Below are 15,884 nucleotides of genomic sequence, written 5' to 3'. Positions count from 1 at the left end.
TATATAAAAAAAGAAAATACGTGTAAAAATATAAAAACAGTATGACATAGCAATGAATAAATAAATAGATAAGCAAAGTAAAGTAGTAAAAAAACAAAACAGCCATAACAGACATAAAGGGGCTTTATGTACAGTGTAGTATATCAAGGTCATCAGGTATTAAGGAAATGTGTTCAACTGACTACAGTGATAACAACATGTCAGGTAGATTATTCACAATCTGTGGGCTGCAAAGGCTGCTGCTCTACCCACGGGTATATTCTATACTGCATGTGCGTTGCATAGCACGATGGCTCTGTTCTGTCCCCACCCCCCAGACATGGCTACTGTCACAATCGCCATTTTCCTGTCAAAATGTTGTGTGTGCTCCTATGGCCTGGTACTAAGGGCTATCTTCAATACTAACTTGTATCATGGCCTACATTTCTAAAGATGTCATTAACGTACGTGATCTCATGCATGCACACACAGTCATTTGTAATGGGATGTTATAATATAACTGTCTGCAGGGTTCAATGAGACCACCCTTAGATTCAATGATCGGATTTGTTACAGGAGCCTGATACAAAATCCCCCACCCATGGCCCCACGCCTCGAGCTGTCTGCCCAGAGCAAAAAATATATTTCACAGCAGCAACTTATCAACCATGAAGTGCTCTTCAAAGAGTCAAGAACAGAAGGATATAAAAAATGGGAACAGTGGTTAGACTTAGTTGAGTAAATTAGTTTTGCCAAGGGGGGAAATAAAAGAATCATTTGAAGATTGGAATGATGTGGTTTGTATCATGTGTTTCTTGGGGGCCGTGAGGGTTTAGTTTGATGTGGGGTCCCCCCGGTCCCTTTTGCCTGGGGTCCCCTTTATTTCTTGAAACATACCCTGCCAACCAATACCTTCAGTGTCCATGTTTGCCTGTATCTTCATGACAAATGGGTTCTAAACAGAGGTTGTGTGCTGAAGTATTATGATTGTGGGCGGGGCCGCAGTCACTTTTTCTTTGAGCTTTTTTTTAATAACCAGTCTAATGTTCCCCCTTCATGTTCTGACCATGATGAAACCGGACCAGGTCACCTCAGTCAATGCGGTCAATGAAAACACCAACAACATGGAGGAAGTTAAGAAATGAACTACGATATATTAATAATGTGTATTTAAATGCTGGACATTTAATGAAGAGCAATTTGCTGTTGTGGAGATCGATCAGCTGAAATAAAAAGTACTGACGTCCGAGCAGGGTAACAACATTTTACCTCATAAAATCTGCACCATATGTTTGTGATTCTTTGTAAACCACTCACTAAAGACCATTGAGTGGTTGATCCACTGCTGCAGTATCAGTAAATTCCAGCTTTATTTTGTGATTTTGGTGTTTGGTTTTAATTAATGAAGCTTTCCCATTATATCGTTCCAGTGCTACTTGGCTCGGTTCGACTCTACTACTCTACTGACTGTGTCTGGTACCTGGTGCTTTCTTTGGTACCTGCGGTGGCGAGTTTCCATGCGAGTTGAGCCACGTCATACACAAGAATCAAACCAAACGATGCCAAACTGTAGAACAGTTAAAAAGACTTACATTTCTATAATTACCAGAGGAGTCTGGTGTATTTACTGACAGCGCTGCTGAAAGTCGACGATCATGAGCCCGATCACAACCTGCTCAGTGGTATTTCAGTCCGTGCTCCGGTCATGCAGGAAGTGCTGAGCGATTCTGTGAACGCATCTTTTTAATCAACTGATTCTATTGATTCAGTTACACTGGTTTCTGTGTACTATAGTAATGGAAAATGACATGCCTGATACCAAAGAGTAGATTAGAGCCGAGTTGTGCCAGAACTGTTCAGTGGAAAAGTGCCATAAGTAACACAAACTCAAACCAGCAGCTCCCATGTCTACGTAACACAGATTTTATCTATGGACTTTGGTACAAGAGAGTGAGTGCCCTAACAATGACGATAACAACATAGTAAGATGTTAAGAAGACCACAATTTCATTAGAAGAGCCTTTTTTTAGGTGGTACCACGTCAAAAAATGCTGAATAGTTGTTATCACATCATGTAAACAGAATTAACCTGTGAAGCACTGAAGTTTGTTTCATACTCAGCAAATGAATCAAAATGATCATTATGACATCTGTACCAAGAAACTCCAAAGATGTCAGGCCTGACTCACAGAGGTTTTATCACAGCCTTATCAGGACTAAAGGGGAAACCACTATCTGCGGTCTGTTCATGAAGTGAAAGAACAAATGCAGGCCAAGGTTTAGGACAGGGAAGAGCAGAAAGCTGGGTAGGGAGAGGACGTGTGATGTAGAAAACAGCAGATCAGGTTTTTTTTCTTTTTCATGCTGTCAGAAGAAGCAGCTTCCAGTAAGAGCCAGACAGCTTTTAAGTCACTTCCTGTTGTCAATAACAATGGCAGCACTCCTTCTCCTCTATCTTTCTTCTATGTGAAATAAAGCCCTTAAACCGCATATGGTTTTTGACAGGGGTTTTTCGACAGGTTTTCTGAATCAGCCTCATCCAGTGATCAGATAAACAGTGCGTTTGTGCAACAGGAAGCAGGGACGTTTCTTGAGAATGAATTAAAAGTACCCTTGTATTTAGAGTTTGAGATTCTCACAATGACAAAAGCACTTGCAGCACTTCCCCTCGGCTCGAGTATGTGCTCCACTGACATGGATTCATTAACAGTCGTGGATTCCAGTCAGAAAACAAATATTACATAAAGACCTAACACTGACGTATGTAACAATTACATGAAAACTGCTGTGTGGTTTTAAGTGCATATGCATTCCTTTAGTTTGTCCGTCTAAACCCAGAAAAACAAGTTGGCTGGTTGGCACGGGAAAAGAAAACGTACATTTTATTGCAGTGTCATATTACTCTAATTGTCTCTCGTAGCCACATAAAAGCATCTTACATAATCTACGTATGCAAATTCTCGAGGAAGGCGTGTGTGAACAGAACTTAACTGGAGGACAAGCTCATGCCAGGGGGAAAAAAAACAAAGGCTAATGATTGTAATTAAACGGCAATAAAAACTGACAATGAAACCAAAAGCAATATGAAAACTGATAACTCTATGTGCAGGTGTACAGCATGTGTAGATAGCTCATATTGCAGTGAAGTGTTAAACTGCCAGACCATTTGCTTTTGACTGAAAAGCAGAACTTAGTGTGTTTTAACGGGGGTTAGTGAGGCGGATAGTACTTGTTCCTGTAACTGAGCTCAACACATTCAAAAAAAAAGGTGCATCAATCAGGATCTTTAGTCATGTTTACTGTACATGCCAACGTCAGTAGATCCTCAAATATAGTTGCAGATATGACTTGACCAGAGTTTTTGTCATTGTGAGACTTGAGGAAAGTGTTGTGAAACATGATATTTACATGCTCTGATGAAACGAGAGTCAAATACCTGCTGTAGTTTGACGATAACTCATAAATTACCAAAGCGTTAAAGCCGTTACGATCAATGTCTATTTCTTCTGTGTTATCTTTTTTCTTTTTTTGAGTCTTTCATCCATCTCTCTCTTTTTCTCTTCAGATGAAACTGTGCTGTTTCTGGTTCCAGGAAGTTGGGCAGACCACAGCCCCAGATAACCCCAGGCACAGCGCACTGACGCAGACATGGAGTCCCGAGCTCGCCACATTAATTCACTCAGCCCTGTTTGTGTGTGAAAGAAAAAGAAACGCTACGGCAAAGACAGAAGGCAGCATGCGTGTGGTATCCTGTTCGGTAGAGCGGTGAAGGCGCAGACAAACTGAATGACAAAGGTTTGTCTAAAACCTGAAACATCCTGTGGTCTGCGACCAGCTGAGCAGTGGAATGACGAGTCCAAGTGTGTGAAAAGTAAACAAAAGATAAGCAAAGCAGTCCTGGTAAAATGAAATGACCACTCGTGCTGTAATGACAAATCATTTGCTGAAGTGGTGGTTTTTGTTGGAGAACGCTGTCCAGATAGGCAAGTATTTATTTTTACACTGCCTTTTTACATTACAAGGGTCTCTATAATTATACAGCTATGTATATGTATATGTATATATATATATATATATGTATATGTATATATATATATATGTATATGTATGTATATACTGTATGTATACATATATGCATATATACAGTACATATTCATATGTTTTACAGTAACACTTGATGTATTCAGTCCATTTAAAGCTCTTGCATGACAGCATGTTTTCATACAGCTGGTGAATTCACTCCTTCACAGGAAAAATAAAAAAATAGGTGTCACACTCGATCCACATTACAGCCTCAAACATCTGCGCACTGTCAGTTTGGACCTGGAAGTGCAGCAATTAAAAGGCTCCCCTGGGAACAAGGTAGACTAAGGGGAACTCATTTGGGGAAAGTTTCCTTTTTTTAAAAATCCATAAAAAAAATCAAACATGAATAAAGAAATATCAACGTAAAAAAACAAAAAACAAATTCAGCTTCAAAAGTAACTATTTGAGTAGCATTTGAGAGACATGCTGCTTCCTTGTCACTGACAAAACAACACAAGGCCTTGCCTTGCCTATTTGCCAGGCATATGATATATAGACATGTTTAAATAAGCGATATCTGCACCTTCATCGCGCCTGGAAACCTTTGTTAAATGGCTAAAGTCTGTTTTTCTTGTGTCGCTGCTGGCAGCCATGTTATCAGTGAGAGTGATAGGCACTTTAGAGAGGAGGAGGAGCATAAGAGATGGTTTTGGTCTTCAAATGAGTTATGATAATGTGTTTGTATGAGAGCACAAACTCTCTCTTTCCCTGTTTGTCCTTTTTCCTTTAGCCTGAGTATGAGTGATGAGGACAGAGACCCCAAACTCAAAATAATTCTGCTGCAATAAACATTTCAAACATCATTTGTCTGACTGGACTGGTCATGTGACTGTTGTGTTTAATGTTTAAAATCTGGTCAAGGGGGAACTTTGTAAGTGTGGTCGCCAGCGTAAACATTAGAGGCAGATCAAAATATGGATTAGGTAATATATCGTCTGCCTTCCTTGTGCAATACGATAATCGATACCACAGAGCAAATATTACAATTTTAATTAATAAATTAAGTCAACAGACCCTGACGTCACTATTTGATGTCTCCTTGCGGTGGCACTGCTCAAATAAATGATGGAAACTTGGGTGGAAGTTACTTGACTGAAGAAGAGGGAGTTTACAGCGGGATAATGGTGGACAAAGCTAGAGATGCTCCATCCACGTTCAATACATAGACTTTATGCAATTGATTCTCTTTGTTGTGAATAAAGAAGAGAAATTTCACATATGTTGTGTTTTCTTCAGTTAGACAGACACCGTGACTTCACCGTGACTTGCAAAATATTGATTATCACAGAATCCTAACTATTTCTGGCTCCTTCAAAGACAGAAATATGACAGGGTGTCATGACCGATGACCAGTTGACCTTTACAGATCATGTTGCTGTCGCCCGGTCATGTCGCTTTGCACTATTCAATATAAGAAAAATCAGACTGTACCTAACTCGACAGGCTCCAGCTCCTAGTACAGGCTCTGGTCATCTCTCGCCTTGACTACTGCAGCGTCCTGCTAACAGGCCTCCCGACCTGTGCTGTGAAACCACTACAGATGGTCCAGAACGTGGCGTCTTCCATCTGCTCCCACCTAAAGGCTTATGTTACCCCTCAACTACTCCGTTCATCCAAGGATTGTCGTCTCACGAGACGATCCAGACTCTTTTCATGGTGAAATGACCTACCGAGCGCTACCAGAACAGGGGCGTCCCAGTCTATCTTCAAGAAGCTCTTGAAAACTCAACTCTTCTAAGAGCATCTTCTGTCCTAGCACTTACTCTACCCCTGCATTGTCTCCTTCTGCACTTGCATCCACCTCGGCACTCTCCCCCTCCTATTGAGTGGAGTTCTTTCCAAGACTTCTTCTATGTAGCTTATTCCTCTCTTGTAAGTCGCTTTGGATAAAAGCATCTGCTAAATGCTTAAATGAAATGAATGAATGAAGGAATGAATGAATGAATGACAGCCCCCCAATCTCTGTGCAACAAGACATTTAACCTTCACAATGATTCTGAAGCTGTGACATTAGGGTCAGAAATCCTGCATAGTCCTGCTTTAAGTGCATGTAAGTATTCCCAAACTGTTTATTGTGGGAGCCGTTAAAAAAAAAACCCACATATGCAGTGATAAACATGGGATATAAGGGAGAGGTGAGTGACACAACTCAGAAAAAGAAAGAGCGAGAGAGAGATGAAAGATAGCAAGAAAGCGGTAAATGAGGAAGTAAGGAGCGGATGTTTGGGTTTTTTGAGCCCATTCATTTAAAAAAAAAAAAAAAAAACACACACGCAGAGGGACTGCGAGAGAGAGAGAGAGAGACAGAGAGAGAGAGAGACACCTGAGAAAAACCACAAGCATTTTTTTTAACTGAGCATTCAATGGTTTTCCCGAAACAAAGCTACTCAGAGGCGCTGAGGACAGACATTGACGTACGAGGTCTCATCACATCACTTGCATTATGCATACGCACACACATGCACACACGCACACACACACTGGTGTATAGATACAGTGAGAAAGGGGACGGGGGACGGGGGGGGGGGCTGAGAATGTTTCTTTCTGTAGAAGAAAAGATTAAGACAACCACAAAATAAGTACCATAGGTGCAACACATACCAACCAAAGCTCTCAGCGTCATGACACACGGGCTGCATCTTTTTGTGAAAGTCGCTCCCCCACTGTGATCTTTTAATGGCAGTTTCTCAGTTTGTTTTTGTGTCTGCAGTGAAAAGTGCGATGCAACTGCAGGTGAAGATGACAGATATACACCAAGCACTCACGCAGCCTGTGTGTCACAGCGATGATGTGACTCTAAAGTACAATTATGTGACAATAAGCTGCCGTGACATGTCACATGACTATCAGAGCCGCTTTACATCGGTCATCACGAGTTTGCTTGTGAATAGATGAAAAGGAGGCAGATTTTTTAGTCACATGATGCCTGTGTGTGTGTGTGTGTGTGTGTGTTCAGTTTGGTGTTTCAGTTAGCGCGTGGGTGGGTGTTGAACCTTTAGACAAAGTAAAGTAACCATGCGTTAAAGTTTAACATTTGCATTCATATGGTCTTAAGAACCTTGGAGAACTCTTGTCCTGTTCTGTGCAGTAATGCAACAACAACATACTGTGTATTGCAATATTAAAAAATAAAAAATGTCCAACATACATGTTTATGCTCATTATATCTATGTGAAATGTGTGTTGTTTTCTGTACATGAAGAATTTGAAAAAACACAAATGAACTGGTTTCTTTGCCTTTAACTTTTTATTATCTGACATTTTACTGCAGTACTAATGGAAATCGCCTGTATTGCAATAGCGTTTTAGGCCGTATAGCACAGCCCTGCATGCGATACCAATTTCATCTAACGACACAAGGTGTGACTCCTCCAGGTTAAAACATACAGTGTGTTTCACCAGAGCATGAATAATCCCACTCTCTTTAGTAAGAAGAGAAAGAATGGTGAATAACTTATAGACGGGGGCGTTGCAACAGGACGGACAAACTGACTTGGGCCCCCTGACATGCACTGAAGAGCAGATATTTTCCTGAAATAGTTTGGAGGGTCTGTGTCCTGGGGACTCGATTTTCTGCAAAAGTTCTTTTAGACTTTTTCATAACTTCTGCTAGTAAAGTGTCTGGTTTTCACACAATCTCCTGCTGCTGTGCACTTGAACTCTAACCCACACAATCTCCTGCTGTCTGTGCTTTTACAGCACGTACTGCAGAAAATGCCCAGACCTAACCATTTTAAAGACATTTTTAGTCCACATAATTGTCATTAAGACCAAATGTATGGCCCCAGGCCTCTGTATGCATATCTGGGTGATTCAGTGAGGTTGTGACAGATAAAGTGAGGTGATAGATACCTCACTATATTATGCATACTATTATTATATATATATATATATATATATATATATATATAGATATTGATACATACTGATATTATATTTTATATTGTCTTGGCGTTGGACACTGGATTTCCTAGATATCTGCTGTGCAGTGGTATTGGTTCATGCAAAGATGAATTAGGGAACATGGAGAGAGACTTTTCCTGTTGGTCTCTGCAGCTGAAGACGGGACCTGTGATTTCAGACCTCTGAATTGTGCGGGGAAGGTTTCAACCAATTTCCCTCCATGTGATGTGATGAGTGTGAAGATACATCAGGCTCCATTCACATTACCAACCACATCGGTTCAATTCTGATTCAATCCAGTCCCCTGAAACAGCATGTGTGTGCACATGCATGGAGGCGAAAAGCTGCGTGAATTGTGAAATGTCACCTACGTCACAGGGATGTACAGATCGACCATATAGGAAACGTTCATATTACCAGCCTGACGTGAGGCTCGATTCGTATCAATAAACATACATTTTCTATGACTTGAGAATGTTCTCCAAAATAAGACATACATCCAATATGTGGCACGTGGCTTTTTGTCAATCGGCATGAACTGAGCGTTGGTGTCAAACAAGAGCACTGAGAGAGTCTGTGTTTTTACACACCTGCACCAGACATTATACATTTAGATCCACAGTATAATACTTACGGTTGTAAGAGACATAGGAATTCCCTGAAAATTTAATAATTATTTGTGACATCATCAGCTTAACCATACAGTGATCACCGACTCATCACAAACGATTCAGATGAATCCATCAAAAACTGTAAACAGGAAGTTGCTAACTGTGAAATTCACTGTGATAGCTTCAGTTTCTGAATCAATAAAAACACTTCCTATCTCACCTTGTCTTATCGCTCCTATACTGCACTGCTGCATCTAGAGCTGAAATGATTAATCGATGAATCGATTATTAATCGATTACTAAATTAATCGACAACTATTTTGATAATCGATTAATCGGTTTGAAGCTTTTTTCATGATTAAAACAAGATTTCTGATTGTTTAAGCTTCTTAAATAGGAATATTTTCTTAATTTCTTTGCTCTGGAGAACAAATTAATCATTAAAAGTCAATCATTTTGGTTTGTGGACAAAACAAGACATTTGAGAACATCATCATTTCCAGGTTTGACGAACACCTGGTTTTCTGATATTTTATGGACCAAACGATTCATCGATTAATCGAGAAAATAATCGACAGATTAATCGATTATGAAAATAATCGTTAGTTGCAGCTCTAGCTGCATCCCTCTGTGCTCAGCCTCCGCTAAATTCTATCATTTGTCGCTAAACACCCTTGGAGTCCAGCTCGTTAATTCATCAGAATGAACTGGAATTAAGAAATGTGGCTGGTCACCTGAACACGGCCATGTTCTTGTATCCATATATCAAAAATAAAAACCAAAAGTCCCTTCAGTCTACAGTAATAATCTATTAAATTGACTGTGTGTGTCAGTGAGTTGTGATATGAGATGAGACAAATATACGTGTTAACATACGTGTCTCCATCCTCATCCTGATGTGTGGCCAGAGCGATACCAGCCAGCAGGTTATCCGTTTGCTGAATCAGAGGGTGATTCATATCTCCCACTGTGGGCAAATAGTACACAGGGTAATGGCCTAAGGGCAGGAAGAAACAAAGTATTAGACGCAGTGAAAAGGGGGGAAAAAAATGTAGTTATTTTTACAATAAGGAAGTGAGCAAATATACTGTATGTGAATGAATGTACAGTACAAGTCAACAACCATTGGTTTTTCTATGGCTGATAACGATTTTTAGAAATCAGGGCAGCCTCATCTGGTATAACCCTAACCCTAATCCCTTACCCTATTAATTAATTAATTCATTCATTAATTAATTTAAGAAGATATTATTATTGAACAAAAGTTAAGGTCTGTCTTTCCAGTCTGGCTTCTGTGGCACTGCAGTGTACTTTATCTGTACATTTATGTCTAAACTAATTATTGAATATAATTAATGGGTTATCAAAAGCTAAACATTCTTATAAACAGCTTGAAGTTTGAACAATATTTAATCAAGATTCCAATAACAAAACGTTTAATCTTGCAGAAATTATTTAATTTCTGCTTTTAATTATAAAATAAATAAATACTGCATCAACTCTCCAACCGCCAACAAACTATGACCACAAATAGCATTGCTTATGAAACAGAGGAGAATCACAACACACATGATGCCACATTCAGTGTTTGAACCCTGAAGGTTTTTCTTGACTTGACTTCGTCACACTCCTCTCAGGTCTCACTTTGGCCATGGCTAACAATTTCCCTTCGAGAAAAATGAAACTAAATGTATGCTGGGGTGCAGCAACGTCATTAAGAATTAGAACAAAATGAATGGATATTATGTTGAGAATGAATGTAGAAGTGTTTACCGTAATTAACTGGGTGCAGGCGGCGTAAGAGGCGTCTGTCTGCGCTCAGCTCCGTCTCCTCAGTCCGCCTGGGAGTCAGCGTTGCTGCACTGAGTCTGTTTTCATCCACCGGTCTTTCCAAACTGTCCCGATGTGTCAAATCCGTGTGTCCCACAATCACAGGAGAGACGCGGTGTCCACTCTCAGATGGAGGCGATGGCTGTGTTTCTGTCTGAGTCTGTGTCCGTGTCTGTGTCTGTGACTGTGTCCGTGTCTCCGGCTCCACGGGGATCCACGGTCGTTTCCTAAAAGGAAGCTTGAGGGAAGAAGTGTCCGCCGGCCGCTTGCGAGCAGCAGCGCCGTGTTCCGAGCCCGGGGCGCTTCTCCTGACGGTGGCGCCGTGTGTTTCCAAACTTTGAGTCCCCGTCGTGTGCGCAGGTGAGCGCTCCTGCTGACGTGACCCCTGCGACCCGCTGCACTCCGGACTCCTACGCTCTCTGTTGGTGGTGCGCAAATCCAGCGGCGCTGTGGCGACCGAGTGCTGCTGCTGGTCACCGTTCATGGTCATGATCCTCGGCATCAACCGGAGAAGTAGAAGGAAGAAGCTTCAGGTCGGTGTGCATTCGCGAGTGGAGACGACAAGTTCTCCACGCGCAGTGGCAGTTATTGGATCAGCTCATCCAAGGAGGCAGAACAGCGCGCGCTCCCCAGCTCCATGAAACCAAACTGTTCAAATCCAGTCACTGCTTCAGTTTCCTTTCACACACATGCTTCGGCATATTGATCGACTGCAGTCAGTGGAAGTTTGGATGCTGCTGCTAGTTTGTGTGTGTGTGATAATCCTGCAGGTACAGAGTGTAGAGCAGCTGCGCAGTCAGTGACGACAGCGCTCTGCGTCTGAACCGAAACAAAGTAGCTCTTTAAGGGCAAAGTGAGGTGAGGGAAGAGAAAGCAGCTCACCGAATTCACAACCTCGCTCTTATCTGTCTGTTTTGATCTGCTGAATTTCTCGAGAATCACGAGGCCAGAGAGAGAAAACAAGTGCAGGTATGTTTTTGCTTCATGTAGATACTCGAGCAGCTGATTTCTAACTTTCTTTCTGCATCTGCATCCTGACACTGATGAAGCACATTATTATACACCTTTATTCGACTTTTTGTCTCACAGTATACATTTCACATTTACACCAATTATTCAGTAACATCAATTATTATTTCGATAGCACATTTCAGGCATCACAATACACTACACCCAAAATACAAATACAATAAGCAATGCAAATTTAAGAATGTATATATATCACAAAATGAATTATGTATGGAAGCGTATTAATGCCACATCAGCAATAAAAAACAATATAGGCTAATAATAACAATATATTTTTCATAAATGCAAAGTCGCTTTACATTAAAAGCATGATACACTGATCACTTTATAACATGATACTGATCTGTTTGTAGTTTGTGGGCATGGCAGTAATATGCTTCCGTACTAATGCGCTAACACACACAACATTAAAATACAAATAGGAGTATAAATGTAGTACATCACCATCATCATAGAGTGAGTTGCCTTTCAACTGGAAGGGTGTGGGTTTGAATCCCGGCTCTGCTAGTCTACATACCGATGTGTCCATGTTGAGTGTGAATGTGTGATAGAAAATGTGCTGCACTATGTGAACGTGTGAGTGAATGGGTGAATGCAAAACTGCAGTGTAAAGCAGCTTTGAGTGGCCAAGACGAGAAAAGTGCTCCATAAATACAGAGCATTTACAGGCAGATGACGTGAGTTAATCATAAATCTGACAGAACAGGTCTATTTTTAACTTGCTTTTAAATGTCAAGTAAAGTCAGCTTTATGTATATGGCACATTTCAAACTACAGTACATGTGTTTCACAATGACCATGAACAGGGGATCTTCATGTGTTTGCTGATATCTGATAATACGCTTTAAAGCCAGAATGGGCCGATTGAAAGATTTAAGTTCACTTTAAAAATGCATGTGTTTTCTGAGATTGAGAGCGCTTCACCACATGCATTTACACCTGTCTCTCTCCTTCCACAAAGATTTCCAGCAGCAGACCACAGCCTCACATCCCATGTGTCACCATATCAACAACAATGTTAGCTGCATGTGAAGTCACGCTGTTGTTTGGACTCTTCTTTCCTTTTTCGAAGCAGGGGAAGAAGTCGTCGTCTTTGACACGTGGAAAACCAAGAAAATACAGAAAATACGGAGCGTTCCTCCACTGCAATTCTCTGTCTCACCTCTAGATGTCACTAGAAATCATAGACTTTACCTTGAACATAACCCATCCATCCGTTTTCTACCGCTTTACCATCCACACGAGGGTCACGGGGGGCTGACACGTGTCACACCCTGGACAGTTTGTCAGTCCATCGCAGGGCCACAGACAAACAGCCATTCACGCCTACGGTCAATTTAGAGTGACCATATATATGGTCACCTAAATTGACCGTAAGAGTGAATGGGAGTATATATGTACATGTATATAAATGTGTGTAAACTGTATATATACAGTATATATATATATATATGTATATGATGCTGCAACTGTGTAATGGATATTCTGCTCCACAGAGAAGAAATAAACCTGAACCTAAACCTTTAAATTTTTACATTTTGTGAAGTAGTTCTGTGAATGTGATTTACAAAAATATATATTCCTTATATTCCAAATCTGATCTGGTTATTGTGACCAGATCACTAACACGACAGTACAATACGTTTTTAAAAATGTGACTAAATGGATAACTGTTTTTAATACATGCCCAATTATGGTTGTGTTCCAGCCGTGCACCTTTCTCACATTTCTTTGCTTTATATGGTACAGTAATGTTAAAACTACAGATAAAAAAACTACAAGATCTGTTATTCTAAGCATAAATTAATTCACACTCTCTCTGTATTTCTCAGTGTAGCTGTGTTTAAATCTTGGGTCATCGTCTCTGTCCATGAAGAGCAAACGGAGGCAGAACAATATCAACATCACGCACCACAGCTCTGTGTCAAACCTGACTTTGTGCTTTGTTATTCTCACACACATGAAGAGCAGTGACAGATAATAGTTTCCAAAGGTGAACGTTTCAGATGACAGTACATTACACATTAATGTGACACGTTACTCTTTGGTTTTCCACTCACAATATGCTGTTTAAATTTAACTTGCCAAGCAAACTCACACGTCCAGATAGCAGTTTCAATTTAAGTCAAGTGGCCTTGACATTATTTCCTTATGTCCTGTAAATTCACTTGTTTGTGCGTCAGGTATTTTTCCACTTGGTCTCCCTCTCTTTTTTTTATATTTTTCTTTAACTTTAAAGGGGACATATTATGCAAAATCTACTTTTTAACCATTTCAATACTTATATTTGGGACTCTGGAGGCCCTACCAGTCGCCAAAGTGTGGAAAAAGAATACTCAGTCCTTTTTTCGTGGTCCCCCTTAGTGTATGTATAGGCGATAAAACACGCCATGTTGAATTCCCTGCGCTTATGACGGCAGCATGCGCATTTCACCGCGAATGTTACCGCCCACCAGTAAGTTTACTTCGAGAGCTCCACCTTAGCTCCACCTTGTCCCTGTGAGAGTGCAGGCGAGGGAGGAAGAGCGGTATTATGTCAACGCGGAGGGACAAGTGTGCTGTTGGTGGCTGCACAGTGGAGCACAGTGTTTTACACAAACTTCCAGCCTCAGAGGATTTTATATATGAAGCTAATGTGCTGGATAAAGTCAGCAAACGTGTGTTCGTGTGTTCGCACCACTTCACATCAGACTGCGGCCAGCGGTCGCCGTATTTAGTCAGTGACCGTATTTCACTGACGTACAAACACACACATTGTTAAGAAAAGGTCAAATAGAGCTCATAACTGACCATTCTGACACGTCCTAATTAAACATATTTGTTCAGTACGTCCTCCATGATCTGCCTAAACTGCTGCTGTATGTGGCGATCAGCGGTGGCGAGGTCTCCGGAGCACAGTCACCGGTCTGATACAGACACATACAGCGGCAGTATTCAGCTCGCCGCGCCTTGCTGGCGATCAGCGGTGGCGATCAGCGGTGCTGTTCCTAAGTGTTTTTAACTGATTAACAGTTCGGCAGTGTTCGGCTCGATCGTTATGTAGGACGTCTCTTCCTGTGACGGCACTCTCGCTGTTTTCTGCGCACGCTGCCATGTTGATATTGTCAGAGAACTAGTTGAGGGAGGGGGAGAGGAATAGAGCTGTAAAGCGCTGTAACGAGGACAAATCAGAAACCCCCTGGAAGAAGTGGGTGTGTGTTTGCCTGTGTCTCATTTGCATATAAAGGGACCATGCACGAAAACCGAGCGTTCTGAAAGGGGCGGGTTTAGCAGGATTATTGAACTGCTATGATGCTTCATCCTTATGGTATTTTGACCAAAGCATGTCACTGACATGTTCATTAGGACACCAGGGAACTATTTTTAATGGGGGAAACAGGGTATAATATGTCCACTTTAAATCTTACAAATCAGACAATTTAGTCGAGTTTCACTTATGAAAACTCAATCATTTCTCAATAAGTGATTTTAAAGATATTCAATTATTTCAAATAACTTAATTGGGGTATCACATTTTATACTGTACACATTTTTGTTTTGGATAATAGCACTCATTAAGTTACAAAATATCTGAAATTATACAATATTGTTTAAAGAATACTGATTTTTACTCCCCTCTTTTCCTAAATCAATCAGTGTTAAACAAGTAGACCAGATGTGTTTGGCAGGTTATTATTATGAATTATGAAGTATAACATAGTCATTGATATGGAAATCTTCCAGATTTATGCCTGATGAGCTGATGACAAAGTCACTGGTGCCCTGCATGCTTTACACCAATACAAAGAGAGGTAGAGAGATGCAGTCTCATAACTCACACCCAATGTTATCCTACTCCACCCTCAGATCAGGTTCTGATTACAAGGGTCAATTTGGGACTTTCCTCTTTCCACTGAAGTGTGGAGCTGGCAACGGAAAGTCAAGCTTGTTGTCTAAAGTCCCCCAAACACCCAGAGTCTACAACACAAAAATGCTCAGACGTGTCAAAGCTGATCAACCATTTTGGTCTAAGGTATCACTTGTGTAGGAAAAACACACACACAACAGCCACTCCCCCTCTGTTATTTGCTGAATGGCTGAGACGTTGGCTGAGGTTCAGTGAACTCTACCAGCCTGTGAACAGAAAACAACATTCTCCACATCAGTGTTTTAAAGCACTGCTGCTGCAGAGTGAATACGGAGAAGACGTGAGGGCACAAATGAGGCAATACATCCACACACACAAAACAGAGAAGTGAGGCCCCCCTGTGTCAAAAGAGCAAAGGTGCATCTCTGAGAAACTTTATATTTGCTCTCTGAGTTAATGGTTGCTACAGCCATACTTAATATAAAGAGTAAGGCAAATCGATGAGATATCATATATATAATAAACATTATACAGAGAGGTAAATCAATAAAATAAATGGTCTGTATTTATTCTAGTCTTGACGACCACTCAAAGCTGCT

General features: G+C 40.9%; 1 protein-coding gene across 1 annotated transcript in view; it reads right to left on the bottom strand.

Annotated features, from left to right (window-relative positions):
* bcl3 (BCL3 transcription coactivator) overlaps positions 1–11,143 on the bottom strand; it is a 29,674-nt gene extending 18,531 nt beyond the window's left edge. The window contains exons 1-2 of the mRNA XM_058648649.1: positions 10,353–11,143; positions 9,456–9,576 (exon numbers count right to left, since the gene is read on the bottom strand). Of these exons, the coding sequence (XP_058504632.1) occupies positions 9,456–9,576; positions 10,353–10,911 (680 nt within the window). The 5' untranslated portion in view covers positions 10,912–11,143. The remainder of the gene's footprint in view (positions 1–9,455; positions 9,577–10,352) is intronic.
* Between the last annotated feature and the right edge of the window lie 4,741 nt (positions 11,144–15,884).

Source organism: Solea solea, chromosome 13 (assembly GCF_958295425.1).
Source record: "Solea solea chromosome 13, fSolSol10.1, whole genome shotgun sequence".
Taxonomy (NCBI): Eukaryota; Metazoa; Chordata; class Actinopteri; order Pleuronectiformes; family Soleidae; genus Solea; species Solea solea.
This window is presented reverse-complemented; position numbering and strand designations above follow the sequence as displayed.